This window comes from Aquarana catesbeiana, linkage group LG01 (assembly GCF_042186555.1).
Source record: "Aquarana catesbeiana isolate 2022-GZ linkage group LG01, ASM4218655v1, whole genome shotgun sequence".
Taxonomy (NCBI): domain Eukaryota; kingdom Metazoa; phylum Chordata; class Amphibia; order Anura; family Ranidae; genus Aquarana; species Aquarana catesbeiana.
In genome coordinates, this window is record NC_133324.1 from 238970079 (window position 1) to 238986094 (window position 16016).

General features: G+C 45.0%; 1 protein-coding gene across 1 annotated transcript in view; it reads left to right on the top strand.

Moving 5' to 3' along the window:
* The window catches only part of ACAD10 (acyl-CoA dehydrogenase family member 10), an 83188-nt gene extending 67856 nt beyond the window's left edge, over positions 1 to 15332 (top strand). Inside the window, exons 18-21 of the mRNA XM_073626274.1 lie at positions 8921 to 9093; positions 9504 to 9647; positions 10171 to 10248; positions 11997 to 15332. Of these exons, the coding sequence (XP_073482375.1) occupies positions 8921 to 9093; positions 9504 to 9647; positions 10171 to 10248; positions 11997 to 12131 (530 nt within the window). The 3' untranslated portion in view covers positions 12132 to 15332. The remainder of the gene's footprint in view (positions 1 to 8920; positions 9094 to 9503; positions 9648 to 10170; positions 10249 to 11996) is intronic.
* The last annotated feature ends 684 nt before the right edge of the window (positions 15333 to 16016 follow it).

Sequence of the window (16016 nt, forward strand, 5' to 3'; positions counted from 1 at the left end):
GGTTGTATATTGTGTCCCACATATTTTTCCATGCTGCCACTAATTGTAATGCCTAGGCAAGTGAACTCATCTACCCATTTCAGCGGTGTGTGCATAGCAATTTGAGGAACCGAGGGGTGCAACGGGAACAGAACTGATTTGTTCCAATTAATGCGTATGCCTGAGTAGCGACCGAATTGATTAGAGACAATGCTGTTTGTAGGGATGATGAGGCATCTTCCAGATATAGTAAGGCATCATCCGCATACAGGGACAGTTTTTCCTCGATTGAGCCCACCACTCCCCCCCCCTCCACTCTAAGCAGTATAGCCAGGGGTTCCAGTGCTGGGGCAAACAGTCCTGGGGAGAGAGGGCACCCCTGCCGCATTCCCCAGCCCAGCATGAATGCCTCCGAGAGGCAGCTGTTGGTGCGGATCCTAGCTTTCGGGCTGGCATACAGCATCTGCAGCCATTTCATAAACCCTGGGCCAAACCCGAAATTGGAGAGTACTTTCCACAGGTAGCCCCGCTCGATGGGGGCGAAAGCCTTCTCTGCGTCCAGTGAGGCCACCACTCCTGCTGTTTCCATGCAAGCCCTATCGATATGGGTAAAGAGTCACCTGATATTGTTGTCTGTTCCCCTACTTGGCATGAAACCTGACTGATCTGGGTGTATCAGTGCGGTTATAACTGTGTTCGGTCTATTGGCCAGAATTTTAGCCAACAACTTGGCGTTGACATTCAGTAGGGGGATAGGGCGGTGCGAAGAGCATAAGGATGGGTCCTTCCCTGGCTTGGGGATCACCACTATAACTGCTTCTCTCATAGTGTCAGGGAGTTCCTCCATCTTTGCTGATTCAGCAAACAGAGTATGCAGTCTGGTGGCGAGTTCTGCAGCGTACTGTTTGTAGAACTCGACAGGAATGCCATCAGGCCCCCGGCATCTTACCAGTCTGCAAGGACTTAAGTGCCTTCAGGACTTCTACCACTGTGATGGGAGCATCAAGTCGATTAAAGTAAGTTGATGTGACAACCGGTATGTCAGTGTCCGCTAGGTAGTACATCAGATCCTCCTCCCTGTAGTCGGTCCTAGAACTATAAAGGGATCGGTAAAAATCTACAAAGCATCGGTTGATCTCGTCGGGGGGAGTAAACAAGATCACCTGTAGGGCCGAGGATATGAGGTACACTAATACCCCCTGATTGTTCTCTGGAGAGCCAGGCCAACAGTCTTCCCGACCTCTCTTCCTGTTCAAAGATCCTTGTGTTGGCTTTAAAGGCATCCCACACAATCATAGCATCTGCCGATCCAGGGTTAACTGCCCAGTAACCAGCCAACTCAATCCTGAATTGAGCGTCCACCGCTGTGTCCGAGACCCAGAATCTGGATAGAATCCACAACCTGTCTGTTGGGGCAACAGAGAGTTCCAGGCTCAGAAACAGAGGTGCATGACCGAAATACCCCTAGCCGATATTTTAATGTCCGTGACTCTAGGCAGTACAGGCCCCCCTGCAAAGACCAAGTCTATATGGGAAAATGTCTTGTGGGACGCATGAGATGTAAAAAGCCCGGGCCTGGGGGTGTCTCCCCCTCCACACGTCCGTCAGCCTGTAGGTGTCCGCCCAGCCAGCCAGCCCTGAGCAGGACGGACCCGCAGACGTGAGCCTGTCCATACCCGAGTCGGGGACTAGATTAAAGTCCCCTAGAATAACAGTGTAGTCAGAAGCAAACAGCCATTTTACTTGTTATCTGGTTCAACAGCAATAAGGAACAGCAATAAGGAAGCCGGTGGTGGCAAATATAGACCAACAATAGTCCAAGTTAATGAGTGTATCCTGGCATTAATTATGACATATCTACCATAGGGCTAGGTCCAGAAGCTTGAAGGGGAGTGTCCTAAGCACCAGTATACTGACCCCCCTGGCAAAACTGGAGTGGGTGGAGTGGTAATGGTATCCCACCCAGGGTTTTTTAAGGGTTTCCTGGAGCACGCATATGTGCGGGTTGTAAGATTTAATAAATTGGAACATCAGGGATCGTTTAGTGATTGCATCCCCCTGGTGTTCCACGATAGGATATTAAGAAAAGACATGGAAGCTATAAACAATCTGGGGATTGGGATTATGACCCATTATGGCCCCTGGACCAAGCCGCCAAACCCGGGAAGAGCACAAGAGAAAACTGTGTAATGCTGAAACATCAATTACCTTAATGTCTAAGTGTAACCTTACAAAACTAAAAGCAATCATAAAACATATATACAGATCAGCCCCTATAGGGCCACAACCCCACCCCACCCATCCCCCTGAAACTGAGGAGGGTCTCCAACCCGTAACCTGAATCGGCACGCCGGCCGCAAAGGGTGGACCTATGCAAGTGGCGAGCTTAGCCCCTCCGGAAAGTATCTAGGGGGTACTGACAAGCGAACAAGTTCTTGGCTCCGTGCCTTGTACTGGGACAATAAGTGAGCTGGGGGGGGTTCACGAGTCAATCAAGGGAAAACAAGTGGTTTCTAACATCCAAGGCGTGAAATGCAACATGGTGAAATCCACCGCTTCATCGCTTAGTAAAGAAGAGGAAGTCACAGTTCAATTCTCCTGACACGGTCAGGGGCACATTCTTTTGTTGCTGCAATACATGTAACTTAGCACAACAGGTGCAACATTCCCCCCAGGTTGCCACTGTGTTCCCCATGGTTCCCTGTAACGTTTAGGAGCAAGAGACACTGAGCCGATTAAAGGGGGGTATATGAGCAGAGTGGGGCCCCCGCCAGGGTGCACATGGATGAGCCTCAATGAGTTCCGCAGGCCTTAACAGATGGTGGAGTTGGTAAGGCCCCTGGGCTTGGATTCCCCAAAAATTAGAAAGGGTATCAGAGTGGGTGGCACATAACACATTCAAGTAGAACTCATGGATTCACGGGACAGCAAACAAGTGACAGGGATTCCAGCCAAACAGAAGCTTCTCAAGTCGTGTTAAAGAACTGGTTGATTCACCATCCTGAACTCTTAGGCGTGCTGGAAACAACACGCTGTAGCTGATACTGCGAGCTCTCAGCGCCGCCTTTACCCGATCAAAAGATTACCGGAGCTTCTGTGTCTCCACGGAGTAGTCGGGGAATATTAGTAATTTGTTATTCTGATAGCGGAGGTCTTCAAGGGCCCGGGAGGCATGGAGGATTTCATCTCTATCCCGGAAATTCAATACCTCTGCGGGTTTCCCGGGGGTCCTGGTTAAGGTGGGACACGGTGTGCTCTTTCCACCGCATAGTGGGGAGACAGGCGTGCTTCAGGTAGGAGGGAGCGCAGCATGTCTTCCACAAAGGTGGTCGGGTGGTTCCCCTCGGCCAGGCCCACGATGCGGAGGTTGTTCCTCCTATTCCTGTTCTCCGCGTCTTCAGCCCTGTATTCCAAGGCCTTCACTTTGGTCTGAAAGGTGCGGAGTGCATCACCTCATCCTTCGTGGTACTGACCCATTGCTCTGTTTTTCTCACTCTAGACCGCAGCTTGTCCATGTCCTGTCACAGTAGGCCTACATCTAGCTGGACAGCCTTGATTTTTGCTGTTAGCGTGGACTGGCAGGTGGCTATAGCCGCCATTACCCCCGCCAGCCAAGGCGGCTGGGAATCAGGCGACTCCATCGGGGCCTTTTGGGAGGCTTTGTGTGAGCCTCGTCTGGTGTGGGTCTCCACGTGGGCAGAGGGGAGAGATGGTGATTGTTGGGAAACTAAGCCTTTTCTGCTTGCCGGTAGACGCACCTGATGATCTGCGCCTCATCCAGGTGTTGCAGGTCTGATAATTAGGTTGTTGCGCCCTCAGGATCCGGGTAATAGCCAGAAGCCCAGAGGAGCTTGAGCAGAAAGCAGCTGCTCACATCGCCATCTTGGACACGCCCCCAGGAAGCCACTTCTAATGCCCCGTACACATGGTCGGATTTTCCGACGGAAAATGTGTGATAGGACCTTGATGTTGGAAATTCCGACCGTGTGTAGGCTCCATCACACATTTTCCATCGGATTTTCCGACACACAAAGTCTGAGAACAGGATATAAAATTTTCCGACAACAAAATCCGTTGTCGGAAATTCCGATCGTGTGTACACAAATCCGACGCACAAAGTGCCCCGCATGCTCAGAATAAATAAAGAGATGAAAGCTATTGGCCACTGCCCCGATTATAGTCACGACATACGTGTTTTACGTCACTGCGTTCAGAACGATCGGATTTTCCGACAACTTTGTGTGACCGTGTGTATGCAAGACAAGTTTGAGCCAACATCCGTCGGAAAAAATCCTAGGATTTCCGAACAAAGTCCGACTGTGTGTACGGGGCGTTATGGGGGAATTTGTGTGTGCTCGTTCCCGAGCCAGGCTGCTTGCGCCTATTCGGACTCACAGCCGGGCTTGGATCCACCCCCACTCTCTGCTCACAGGTTTTGACTGCCAGCAGCACGAGCCAATGGCTCCCACTGCTCTCTGTCAAGCCTGTGAAAGCCGGGAGAAGGGAGAGAAGCAGCTGCAGAAGCGCACAGCGCTGAATTGAGATCGGGCTTTGGTGAGTATTTAAAGGGGGGGCTGCAGGGGAGCTGAATGTAAAAGATTTGTTTACCTTAATGCAGGGAATGAATTAAGGTAAAAAACCTTTCACCTTTACAACCACCTTATGTTTGCAAAATATATTCAGTTTTTTTATGTTTTCTTACTGGTTTGTTTTACAAATAAGCACATAACACAGGGTATATAGTATATCTACAGAGAAGCACAGCTGAAGCTGTTTTTTTGGGGGGGATTTTCAGAATAAAGCTTGATATACAGTATCTCACAAAAGTGAGTACACCTCACATTTTTGTAAATATTATATCTTTTTATTTGACAACACTGAAGAAATGACACTTTGCTACAATGTAGTAAGTGTACAGCTTGTATGACAGTGTAAATTTGCTGTCCCCTCAAAATAATTTAACACACAGCCATTAATGTCTAAACCACTGGCAACAAAAGTGAGTACACTCCTAAGTGAAAATGTCCAAATTGAGCTCTGTCATGCCGTGTACACACGAGTCCGTCGGATAATTCGATCGTGTGTGGGCTCCAACGCCTTTTTTTTCCCCAAAAGTTCAACGGACCTAGAAATGAAACATGTTTCAAATCTTTCCGACGGACTCGAGTCCAAACGAAAAGTCAGCTCATCTGTATGCTAGCCTGACGGACAAAAAAACGACGCTAGGGCAGCTACTGGCTACTGGCTATCAACTTCCTTGTTTTAGTCCGGTCGTACGTCATCACGTACTAATCCGTCGGACTTTGGTTGATCGTGTGTAGGCAAGTCCGTTCATTCGGAAAGTCCGTCAAAGTCCGCCAGACCTAGTCCGTCGAAAAGTCCACCCGTGTGTATGCGACATCAGAAACCATGAATCAGACTGAGACAGAAGTACAGTTAAATCACACATGTTAAATAATAATAAAAAAGGTAAACGGAGTCAAAACATAGCCAGAGTTCAGGAACCGGAACGGCTAATCAGACAAGCCAAAAAATCCTCGAGCCAGAGAAGAGCGTAGTAGAACAGCAAGCAGGATCTGGAGCCAGAAAGAATGTCAACCAAGCAAATCTTTAACAGGAACACAGGAGAGTGTCTCTAGAGGTGTGACCAAGGCGAAGGCAGAGATCATCTGGACTGGACGGCTTAAGTAGGCAGGACTGACGAGCAGAGTATCATCAACAGGTGAGTCACTGTGGAGAGATAGAAGCTGGCAATTAGCCGACAGCTGAGCAGCCAGCTCAGCGAAGGAAGGGCTGAGCCCAGCCCTGACAGGCCCAAAATGTCACCATTTTGTGTGGCCACCATTGTTTTCCAGCACTGCCTTAACCCTCTTGGGCATAGAGTTCACCAGAGCTTTACAGGTTGCCACTGGAGTCCTCTTCCACTCCTCCATGAAGACATCATGGAGCTGGTGGATGTTAGAGACCTTGCGCTCCTCCACCTTCCTTTGGAGGATGCCCCACAGATGTTCAATAGGGTTTAGGTCTGGAGACATGCTTGGCCAGTCCATCACCTTTACCCTCAGCTTCTTTAGCAAGGCAGTGTTCATCTTGGAGGGGTGTTTGGGGTCTTATAATGTTGGAATACTGCCCTACAGCCCAGTCTCCCAAGGGAAGGGATCATGCTCTGCTTTAGTATGTCACAGTGCATGGTGGCATTCATGGTTTCCTCAGTGAAGTGTAGCTTCCCAGTGCTGGAAGTATTAATGCAGCCCCAGACCATGATACTCCCACCACCATGCTTGACTGTAGGCAAGACACACTTGTCTTTGTACTCCTCACCTGGTTGCTACCACACACGCCTGACACCATCTGAACCAAATAAGTTTATCTTGGTCTCATCAGACCACAGGACATGGTTCCAGTAATCCATGTCCTTAGTCTGCTTGTCTTCAGCAAACTGTTTGCAGGCTTTCTTGTGCATCATCTTTAGAAGAGTCTTCATTCTGGATCGACAGTCATGCAGACCATTGTGATGAAGTGTCCGGCGTATGATCTGATCTGAGCACTGACAGGCTGACCCCCCCACCCCACCCTCAACTTCTTTGGTCGACCATGGCGAGGCCTGTTCTGAGTGGAACCTGTCCTGTTAAACCGCTGTATCAGTGGCGGAATTACCAGGGTCGCAGTTGCGACGGGGCCCTGGCATTCTGTCACTGTGGGGGGGGCCCCAGCTGGGTTGCTATTCACAAGGCCCTGAGCAGAGGGTGTGTCTCTCATGCAACAGCAACACAGAGACACCGGCATTGACGTTTTATTTCTCCCTCGTCCGTCCTCTCTCGCACGGGATGACACAGGACACAGGACACACAGCTGATCTGATCCCCCTTCGGTCCCCTCCCCTCTCCCGTATGTTCCGTGGGCAGTCAAGTGTGAAGCTAACGAGCTCAAATTTCCAGCGGAGCACACAGGAGAGGGGAGGGGGAGAAGGGAGAGCAGATCAGCTGTGTGTCCTGTGTCATCCTGTGCGAGAGAGCACGGATGGAGAGGGAAATAGAACGTCAATGCTGGCTCTGTGCTGCTGTTACATGAGAGACATGCTCTCCGCTCAGAGCAGTGCTGTCCTGAGAAGACAGAGGACTCTGATGGGCGCTGTTAGGGGACACTGATAGAGGACACTGATGGGACACTAATAGAAGGCACTGATAGGAAACACTGATAGAAGGCACTGATAGGGGACACTGATAGGGGACACCGATAGAAGGCACTGATAGGGGGCACTGATAGGGGACACTGATAGGGGGCACTGATAGAAGACACCAATAGGGAACGCTGATAGGAGGCACCGATGGGAGGCACTGATAGGATTTACTGATGAGCACTTCAAGGAGGCACTGAGAAGGCACTAGGGGACACTGATAGGGGGCACTGAGAAGGCACTAGGGGGCACTGAGAAGGCACTAGGGGGCACCGATGGGAGGCACTGGTGGGCACTGATAGGAGGCACCTATGGGAAGCACTGATAGGATTTACTGATGAGCACTGAAGGGAGGCACTGATAGGGGGGCATTGAGAAGGCACTAGGGGGCACTGATAGGGGACACTAATAGGGGGCACTGAGAAGGCACTGATGGGGGCACTGATAGGAGACACTGATGAGCACTGATAGGATGTACTGATGAGCACTGATAGGGGGCACTGATAGGAGGCATTGATGGGCACTTATAGGTGGCACTGATGGGCATTGATGAGCACTGATAGGCAGAACTCATAGGCTGCACTGATGGGCACTGAGGAACACTGATAGGCAGAACTCAGGCAGTATTGATGGGCAGCATTGAAAAATACTGATAGGTACTCGCTGTCCATGGACACCCTCCCAAAATTGGAAGCCCGGGGCTCGGATGGAAGGGGGGGCCATCATGGTTTCTTGCACCGGGGCCCTGAAGGTTCTAGTTACGCCTCTGCGCTGTATGGTCTTGGCCACCGTGCTGCAGCTCAGTTTCAGGGTCTTGACAATCTTCTTATAGCCTAGGCCATCTTTATGTAGAACAACAATTCTTTTTTTCAGATGCTCAGAGAGTTCTTTGCCATGAGGTGCCATGTTGAACTTCCAGTGACCAGTATGAGAGAGTGAGAGCGATAACACCAAATTTGACACACCTGCTCCCCATTCACACCTGAGACCTTGTAACACTAACGAGTCACATGACACTGGGAGGGAAAATGGCTAATTGGGCCCAATTTGGACATTTTCACTTAGGGGTGTACTCACTTTTGTTGCCAGTGGTTTAGACATTACTGGCTGTGTGTTGAGTTATTTTGAGGGGACAGCAAATTGACACTGTTATACAAGCTGTACACTAACTACTTTACATTGTAGCAAAGTGTCATTTTTCAGTGCTGTCACATGAAAAGATTGAAGAAAATATTTACAAAAATGTGAGGGGTGTACTCACTTTTGTGATATACTGTATATATACGAACAAGTGGGATTGCTGCACTTAAAAGAATTATTGTAGAAAAAACATTAATTTATCAATTGATAAGTTGATGTTTTTTCCTCAATAAATATTTTAAGTGCATCCCCCGTGTTCATTTTTCTATATATAACCTGTGGAAGAGCCTGATTGCTCAGCACTGCAACGTTGGATCGAGTGCACTTCACCCTCAACACTTGTTCTATCTATCTATCTATCTATCTATCTATCTATCTATCTATCTATCTATCTATCTATCTATCTATCTATCTATCTATCTATCTATCTATCTATCTATCTATCTATCTATCTATCTATCTATTAAACACTGTACGTTCCCTACATTACCTCTCTGTGGGATCTGTTATATTATATTTTATATCATATTATATTATAAGGATAAGATACTTTACTGCTATGTAATTAAGAGATTAATGTTGTGCTGTATTATACTGACTTGTTTTTTTGGTTGTATCCCACAGCTGGACATGGAGAATTGAGATTTGACAACGTACGTGTGCCTAAGGAAAACATACTCCTCGGCAGAGGCAGAGGATTTGAGATTGCACAGGGCAGGCTGGGTCCTGGGAGAATACATCACTGCATGAGACTTGTTGGACATGCAGAGAGGAGTCTAACTCTCATGAAGCAGAGGGTGAGTTTCTTAAAGTATTTCAAGAGGTACCAATATGTTGTCAGATGCAAGATTGGTTGGATCAGGCGGTTTAAACTGAGCCTCCCTTTTGGTCAGTAAGGTCACTAATCATATCAAATCTGGATATACTGAATATTTTGACCTTTAGGTTTTACCTCTGATAAAGCATTTGTTTCACCAAATGCTTAGTATGAATTGCCCAAGTTTGTGACAGAATTTTTTTAAAACCAAATAGATTTTGAGCTTGGATGCAAAAGGTGGTGAGTAAAAAAATTGGAGCAAAGGCTATGTAAGATGCTATATGTTTCTTCTATGATTCTCTTGGGACACTTGGCAAAATGTAAGAAAAATATAATTGTGAGAGAAGAAATTTGTTTCCCCTTTCAGATTGTGAATATTATTTTTCTTAGGTTAAATCAAGAGTTGCTTTTGGCAAGCCCTTAGCTGAACAGGGAACAATTCTTGCAGATATTGCAAAATCCAGAGCAGAAATTGAGCAGGCGAGGCTGCTGGTGCTAAAGGCTGCATATCTTATGGACACTGTTGGCAATAAGGTAATATATATTTATACTGCTTTTATTGGAGTTTTTTTTTTTTTTTTTAAGTCACTGGTCTTTGTCAAATGATAGCAGTTGCTACGTACAAGAAGAAAGAAGTAGCTGAACAGGAAATGCTTGTGTCTCCAAAGTTGCTTTAGAGCCTCATTCCCAATTAAAAGTCAGCAGCTGCAGTATTTGTAGCTGCTGGCTTTTAAATTTTTTTTTTTTTTAGGTGGATTTAGGTGGACTCCCTCTTTAAAGTCACAATTTAAATGTATAGCAAAATCATATTAAATGGTCAGGCCACTAAAAATGGACATTCTAAGTAGAGCCGAGTAATCAACCACATTGGCTTTGAATTCGTCTTGGATCCTTCAACTGTAAGGTCTTCCTACAATACTTCTCCTGTTCCTGTCCACCTTTCTGTTTTCATTTTTATGTATAATATAATATGTCGTTACAATGAACATCTGAATGTAATGGTTCTATGTTGTTTTTTTCAACTGTTTTTTTTTTCTCTGTATTACTTTTTGTCTAGGAAGCAGCTTTGGAAATTGCCTTAATCAAAATGGTAGCACCATCTATGGCCCAAAATGTAGTAGATCGAGCAATTCAGGTAAAGTCTGTCCATCCATCTTTATGCAGTACACATCTACTGTATTTCCAGGCATGATCAATAGCTAGGCCAGCCCTGCATGGGTAGGGATCTCAGAACAATGATCTTGGTCAAAAGCTCTGACTATGCTTGCTTGCTCTGTTGCATCGCAGGGACCTGTCATGACTTAAATCCACACCCAGGCATTGTTTTTTGTGGCACATATGTATGAAAGGGTCTAGTTTTATGTGGAGAATAAAAAGCAAAGATTTATGAAAGACCATGGACTTTTTTCAGTATGTTGGAAAATATTTGTGAGAGATAAAGGGCACTTGGATTTCACAGAGCTTATTATTGAACTCAAGCTATCTCTTATGTGGCCTGTGATACTGAAAGAGGTTGTAAAGGGTAACTTTTTTAAAATAATAAACATGGTATACTTACCTTAGCCCCAAACCTCTTCTTCTGAGGTCTCCCACTGGCACTTTCAGGTCCTCCTCTTCACCGTGCACCACCATAGGAAGCCGCATCCTTTGGGGGCGCACCTGCAGGCTTGATCCTGAGCCGGGCTGTGCGCATTCATTGACACTCAAGGTGCTGCTTGGCAACACCCACTTCACCTCCTCCTCCCCTCCTGACTGACGTCAGCAGGGGATCCTCGGCCCCGCCCGCTGCAGCTTCAGGGTAGATAGAGGCGGCAGATCACTTGAGCGCCGATCTGTGCTCTCAAACAGGTATATAGCAGCATTATTTTTATAAGGCATAAACACAGGGCACATTACACAATACATAGAGAGGATGGTGTAATTTTAACTTAGTGAGTTAACAGCCCCTTTAACCCCTTGATTGCTTTCCTGATCACCCGTCACCCAGCCAGTGCTGTTATTACAGTGTCAGTGTACAGTATTATCTCTGATCACTGTATTAGTGTCACTAGCGATATCAGTGTCAGTCAGTTAGCGTCTCTCCCAGCCAGTGTCAGTTAGCGCCAGATTGCCCACCACACTATCACAGTCACACTATAAGTCGCTGATCACCACCAATACTGGTATAGTGTCTGTACGGATCAGTATCTTGATTATAATCAGAACTATACTAGTGTCCCCACTATCAAAGTGTTCCCAAAAATACATTAGCAGGGTCAGACCCCAATCCCTACCAGCACTTGTGACATGTAGCAGAATACATTTAGGCCTAAATGTATGAAGAAATTTGATTTTATTGGATATGTTTTAATACAGAAATTAGAAAGTATTGTTTTGGGGTTTTTTTTTTTTTTTTAATTTTCGGTGTTTTTTCATTTATATTATAAAAAAGAAAAAACAAGTGGTCATCAAATTCCACCATAACAAAGCTCTATTTGTGTTTGAAAAAAAATTATATAAATTTAATTTGCGTACAGTGTTGCATGACCGCGTAATTGGCAGTTAGTAGTAGCGCAGTGCTGAGTAGCAAAAAATGCCTTGGTCATGAAGGGGGTAAAACGTTCCAGAGGTCAAGTGGTTAAAGCTGGCTCTATACTTCATCAGTTTAATAAATATGTACAATGTATAAATGCCCTTGGCAGCAAACATCAGTTATTCTACATGGCAGCAGTAGAAGGGGCAGAAGTTCAGTGTTTGAAGGCAGTTGTAATTAGCTAAATGAAAGATGGCTACTACTGCAGTATGAAGGCTTTGTCCTGTAAGTCTTGAGTAGGATTATAAATATATAAAATAATATTGATTTGATGAGCTATTTGTTATTTTATGTCTTATTTTATTCCTAAGGCTTTTGGTGCTGCAGGCCTCAGCAATGACTTCCCTCTTGCTCAGTTTCATGCCTGGGCAAGGGCATTACGGCTGGCAGATGGACCCGATGAAGTTCACCGACTGACAGTAGCTAAAATAGAAATGAGGCATTAAAACATAATTGTTTTCTATGTCCTATGAAGAACAGTTTGTTTATGTTCACTCCAATCTGTGATTGGTGAAATTATCACAATGATCTGTTCAGTGATTGGATAATCACTACATGAGGAAAATGCTGTCCTGCTTTCAAACATTGCAACGGGTAGGTGTACATGAATGTTTGAGATTTGTTTAAAATAAGATTGCAATAAGATTACCACACATTTCTGAAATTATTGCTTGACATTGACTTGTATGGATGAAAATAAAGCACTAACTAACCTCAGTCTGAATTTAAAGGACCGTTAATGGCTAAAAATATTGTGTTCTGATTGTTTTATGCAATGATGTGTTAAGTATATTCCTTTTATGTTATATTACATGCCTATTTATATTTGTATTCCAGTTTTACATGCATTTATATACTGCACCAGCCCAGCCCATCACCTTTTGTCTGTAAGCTGTTGATTCTAGAACACACCACTTGCTGCCTCTAACACAAAAATACCTCCACACAGCCACCAATCGGATTCAGACCTGCTTTGGAATTTGCCATGTGATTGGCAATGCAGGAAGCAGAAATAGCGGATAATACACATATCAGCAAATACACTCCTACTTATCTTGCTGTCTCTGCTTAGGCCTCATGTACACTGCTGCTGCTAAACGGACGTTTAGGAGCAGTTGGCCCCATTACAACCACTTTAACCTACATGTAAGCCTAGATTAAGGCTTACCTGTAGGTGCAAGAAATATCTCCCAAACCTAAAAGGTTTAGGAGATATTTGCAGAAATAGCGGCACCGCCGTAGACATCGGGCGCAGGCGCACTGAGCGTGCTGTTTCTAATGGCGATCATGGCGTTAGTAGCGGCACCAGTTCGCATGTGCAGGAGTGACCTCATCATGGCTCCGGCCAGTCACAGCGCCAGAGCCGCGATACCCGGAAGTCACTCTGGGATAGATAGCAGCGTCAAAGGAGGCGAACGAGGGCCGATGCGGGGGCTTTGATCTCAGGTAAGTAATTCATAATGAGCTAGTATGCTATGCATACTAGCTCATTATGCCTTTGTCTTGCAGGGTGTATTTTTTTTCAGAGGCTTTACTTCCTCTTTAACTCTCCTCTGTTATCTTATCAGGGTCGTTTATAGTCATTTCTAGGCAGTTGAGTTTAGAGGCCTTTTTTGGAAAGCAAAAAAATGAGTTCAGACGCTGAGTTTAGAGGCATTTCAAGCACCAAACGCTTCTAAACCCAGTAACTCGTGTTTAGCCGCATTTCGTTTACAGGCGGTTTTCATTTTTGGTTATTTTGAAAGAAGAAAAAAAACACGGCAAAACGCCAATAAACGCGGCATGTAAACACGGCAAAACGGACGTTTTAAATGTGGGTTACTATCTGTCGAGTTAAATCGTTCAGGAGAGATTGTAAAAACGTCCTGTGTACTTGAAGTCTTATTCTGCAGGGTATTAAACAGAACTCTGAATAACATAAAGTGAGTGAACATTTTGAGTTAGCATTGTTATTCTGTTTACTGGATAGTACTAGCAGCTGATTTGAATTGTTCTATGAAGCATGTGAATAAAAGGTAATCATTGTAAGCACCGTGTTATAGTTTGTCTCTACCCCTGCCACTGTTATTTCTGCTGGACAGCTCGGTCTGCAAGTAGATGTGGAGAAATATATTATTACAGGCATTTGAACACAATAATTAACATATTGACTATCATCACGTGTACTGATCACATACAGTAATCAGAATGCAATATTTTTTAAACAATTGTTCCTTTAGGAAGGCATTATCACTTTTTTTTACATTATTGAAATACTTTCTTCCACCCCCCTAGGTGTGAGCTGCAATGTCAGGCAGGGCATTCCCTCTTGGAGTATGACCACCCAACCCTGCAGCTAGCAAGAAGCCAGCTGCTTTGCTTTGTAGTGCCAGTGTCTTGCCGAGAAAGTTCCCCCGGCGGATAAGGACCCCCCTGTACTACGCAGGTGCTGCGCTTGCGCAGTACGAATGACTAGGAGCCGCCGAAAATAGCCGAAGCTGAAAAACTTCAATCAGCTGTACACGGCACCTGCGCCCTAGGTCCAGGTTCCTTCCCCACCATCCAAGTGGACCTAGAAGAAGAATAAAAAAGTGCCGAGCGCCATGTACAGCTGATTTCTAGTCTATTTCGCTTCGGCTATTTCTGCCGGCTCCTACTGCGCAGGCGCTGCGCCTGCGCAGTAGAGGGGGGGTCCTTATCCGCCGAGAGGAGCTTTCTCGGCAGAACACCGGCCTCCAGCTCCAAGCACTTGCCTAAAGCACACTTAGGCAGGTGGAATGCATTCTTCTTGCCAGTTCTTGCCTTTGGCAAGTGCTGGTTGCTGGAGACAGGCACTGTCTAGCAAAGCAGCCATTTTTCTGCTAGGTGCGGTATTTGGTGGTGGTGGCGGACTTACCTGACATCGCAGCTACTGTTACAGGGCACCCGGGGGGTGGTAGAAAGTATTTAATTACTTTGTCCCGTCTGCAAGACAATAAAGTAAAAAAATTTTTTTTTTTTTCTTTAACTGATCCCAAAAAAACTGTGCGTGCCATACCAAAGAAGCTCTATTTACTTAAATTATGTAATGTTTTATATGTACCGGCCAGCTAAGCTTCTGCAATATTTGTAATGTTGAAAGCAATATTGCATAAAATACGTTTGTACCTTTTGATTCCTCTTTGTACTTTTCAGTCCTTTCTCTTTAGTCGTATTTTCAAAAAAGTATTAGACTTTGTACTTTTGGCATCTACTTGGAAAAATTAAACCGAAAAATGGAAATCATGAATGAGGTTTATGCGATTGTTTTAGCTAGATACAATGTAATGAAAATTTAAATTATATATTTTGAAGTTTTTTAAACTGAAATGTTTTTTGTTTGTAATGTGAATCTGGGTTCTGGTTATATTTTATATAATTTGATGAATAAAATCAAGCAAACAGCTGTACGTCTTATCCACAACTGTTCTATATACAATGAACCATGTTATTTGTTGCTTTCACAACTGTATGATAATATTGTAAACCTGACACTGTTGGCCAATAAAAATCTTTCGGGGGGGGGGGGGGGAGGAAAGAACAGCAAAAAAAAAAAAAAAAAATCAAGCAAACAGAAATGAGAAGTTTTATTTTGTAAATGCATGATGGAATAAAAACAGGGAACACACCTATACACACGTCTGTGTATACATATAGTATCTGTATTTATTTTCCGATTAATCAGATAATTTGAATATATCTCATTTCTGTATAATAAGTAATTACATTTTTGGAGATTAAATAGGTATATATTTGAAAGTGGTTTTAAAGCCTGGGCTTTTTTTTTTTTTTTTACCATAATTCATTCCCTGCAATAAGGTAAAAAATGGCCCAGTGTTTGTATTCCCTATCACCCCCTTTTATGCTTACCTGAGTTCTATCTCAATCCAGCGCTGTGCCCATCTGCAGCAGTTCTCCTCTCTCCCTGCTCAAAGAGGCAGCAGCGGGAGCCATTAGCTCCTGCTGCAATCAATCAAATCCTGTGTTTGGGGGGTGTGGCTGAGCCACCTTGGGATTGAGCCTGCAGGTGTGCCCCCATAGCAAGTGGCTTGCTATGGGAGCACACAAAGAAGAAGAGGAGCTAAGAGCGCTGACGGGGGAGCCAAGAAGAGTACGTTTGGGGCTGTTTTATGCAAAACCATTGCACAGAGCAGGTAAGTATAACATTTTTGTCACTTTAAAGAAAAAAAAAATACCTATACAAAAGCTTGTAATAGCTCTGGAGCTCAGCTGGTTACATTCGTTCAAGTACTGTAAAACAATGGAAACTTCAGAAAAATGTCTAATTTTTTTCTGTGTAAATGTATATGTACCTGAGGTTAGCCATTGTATAT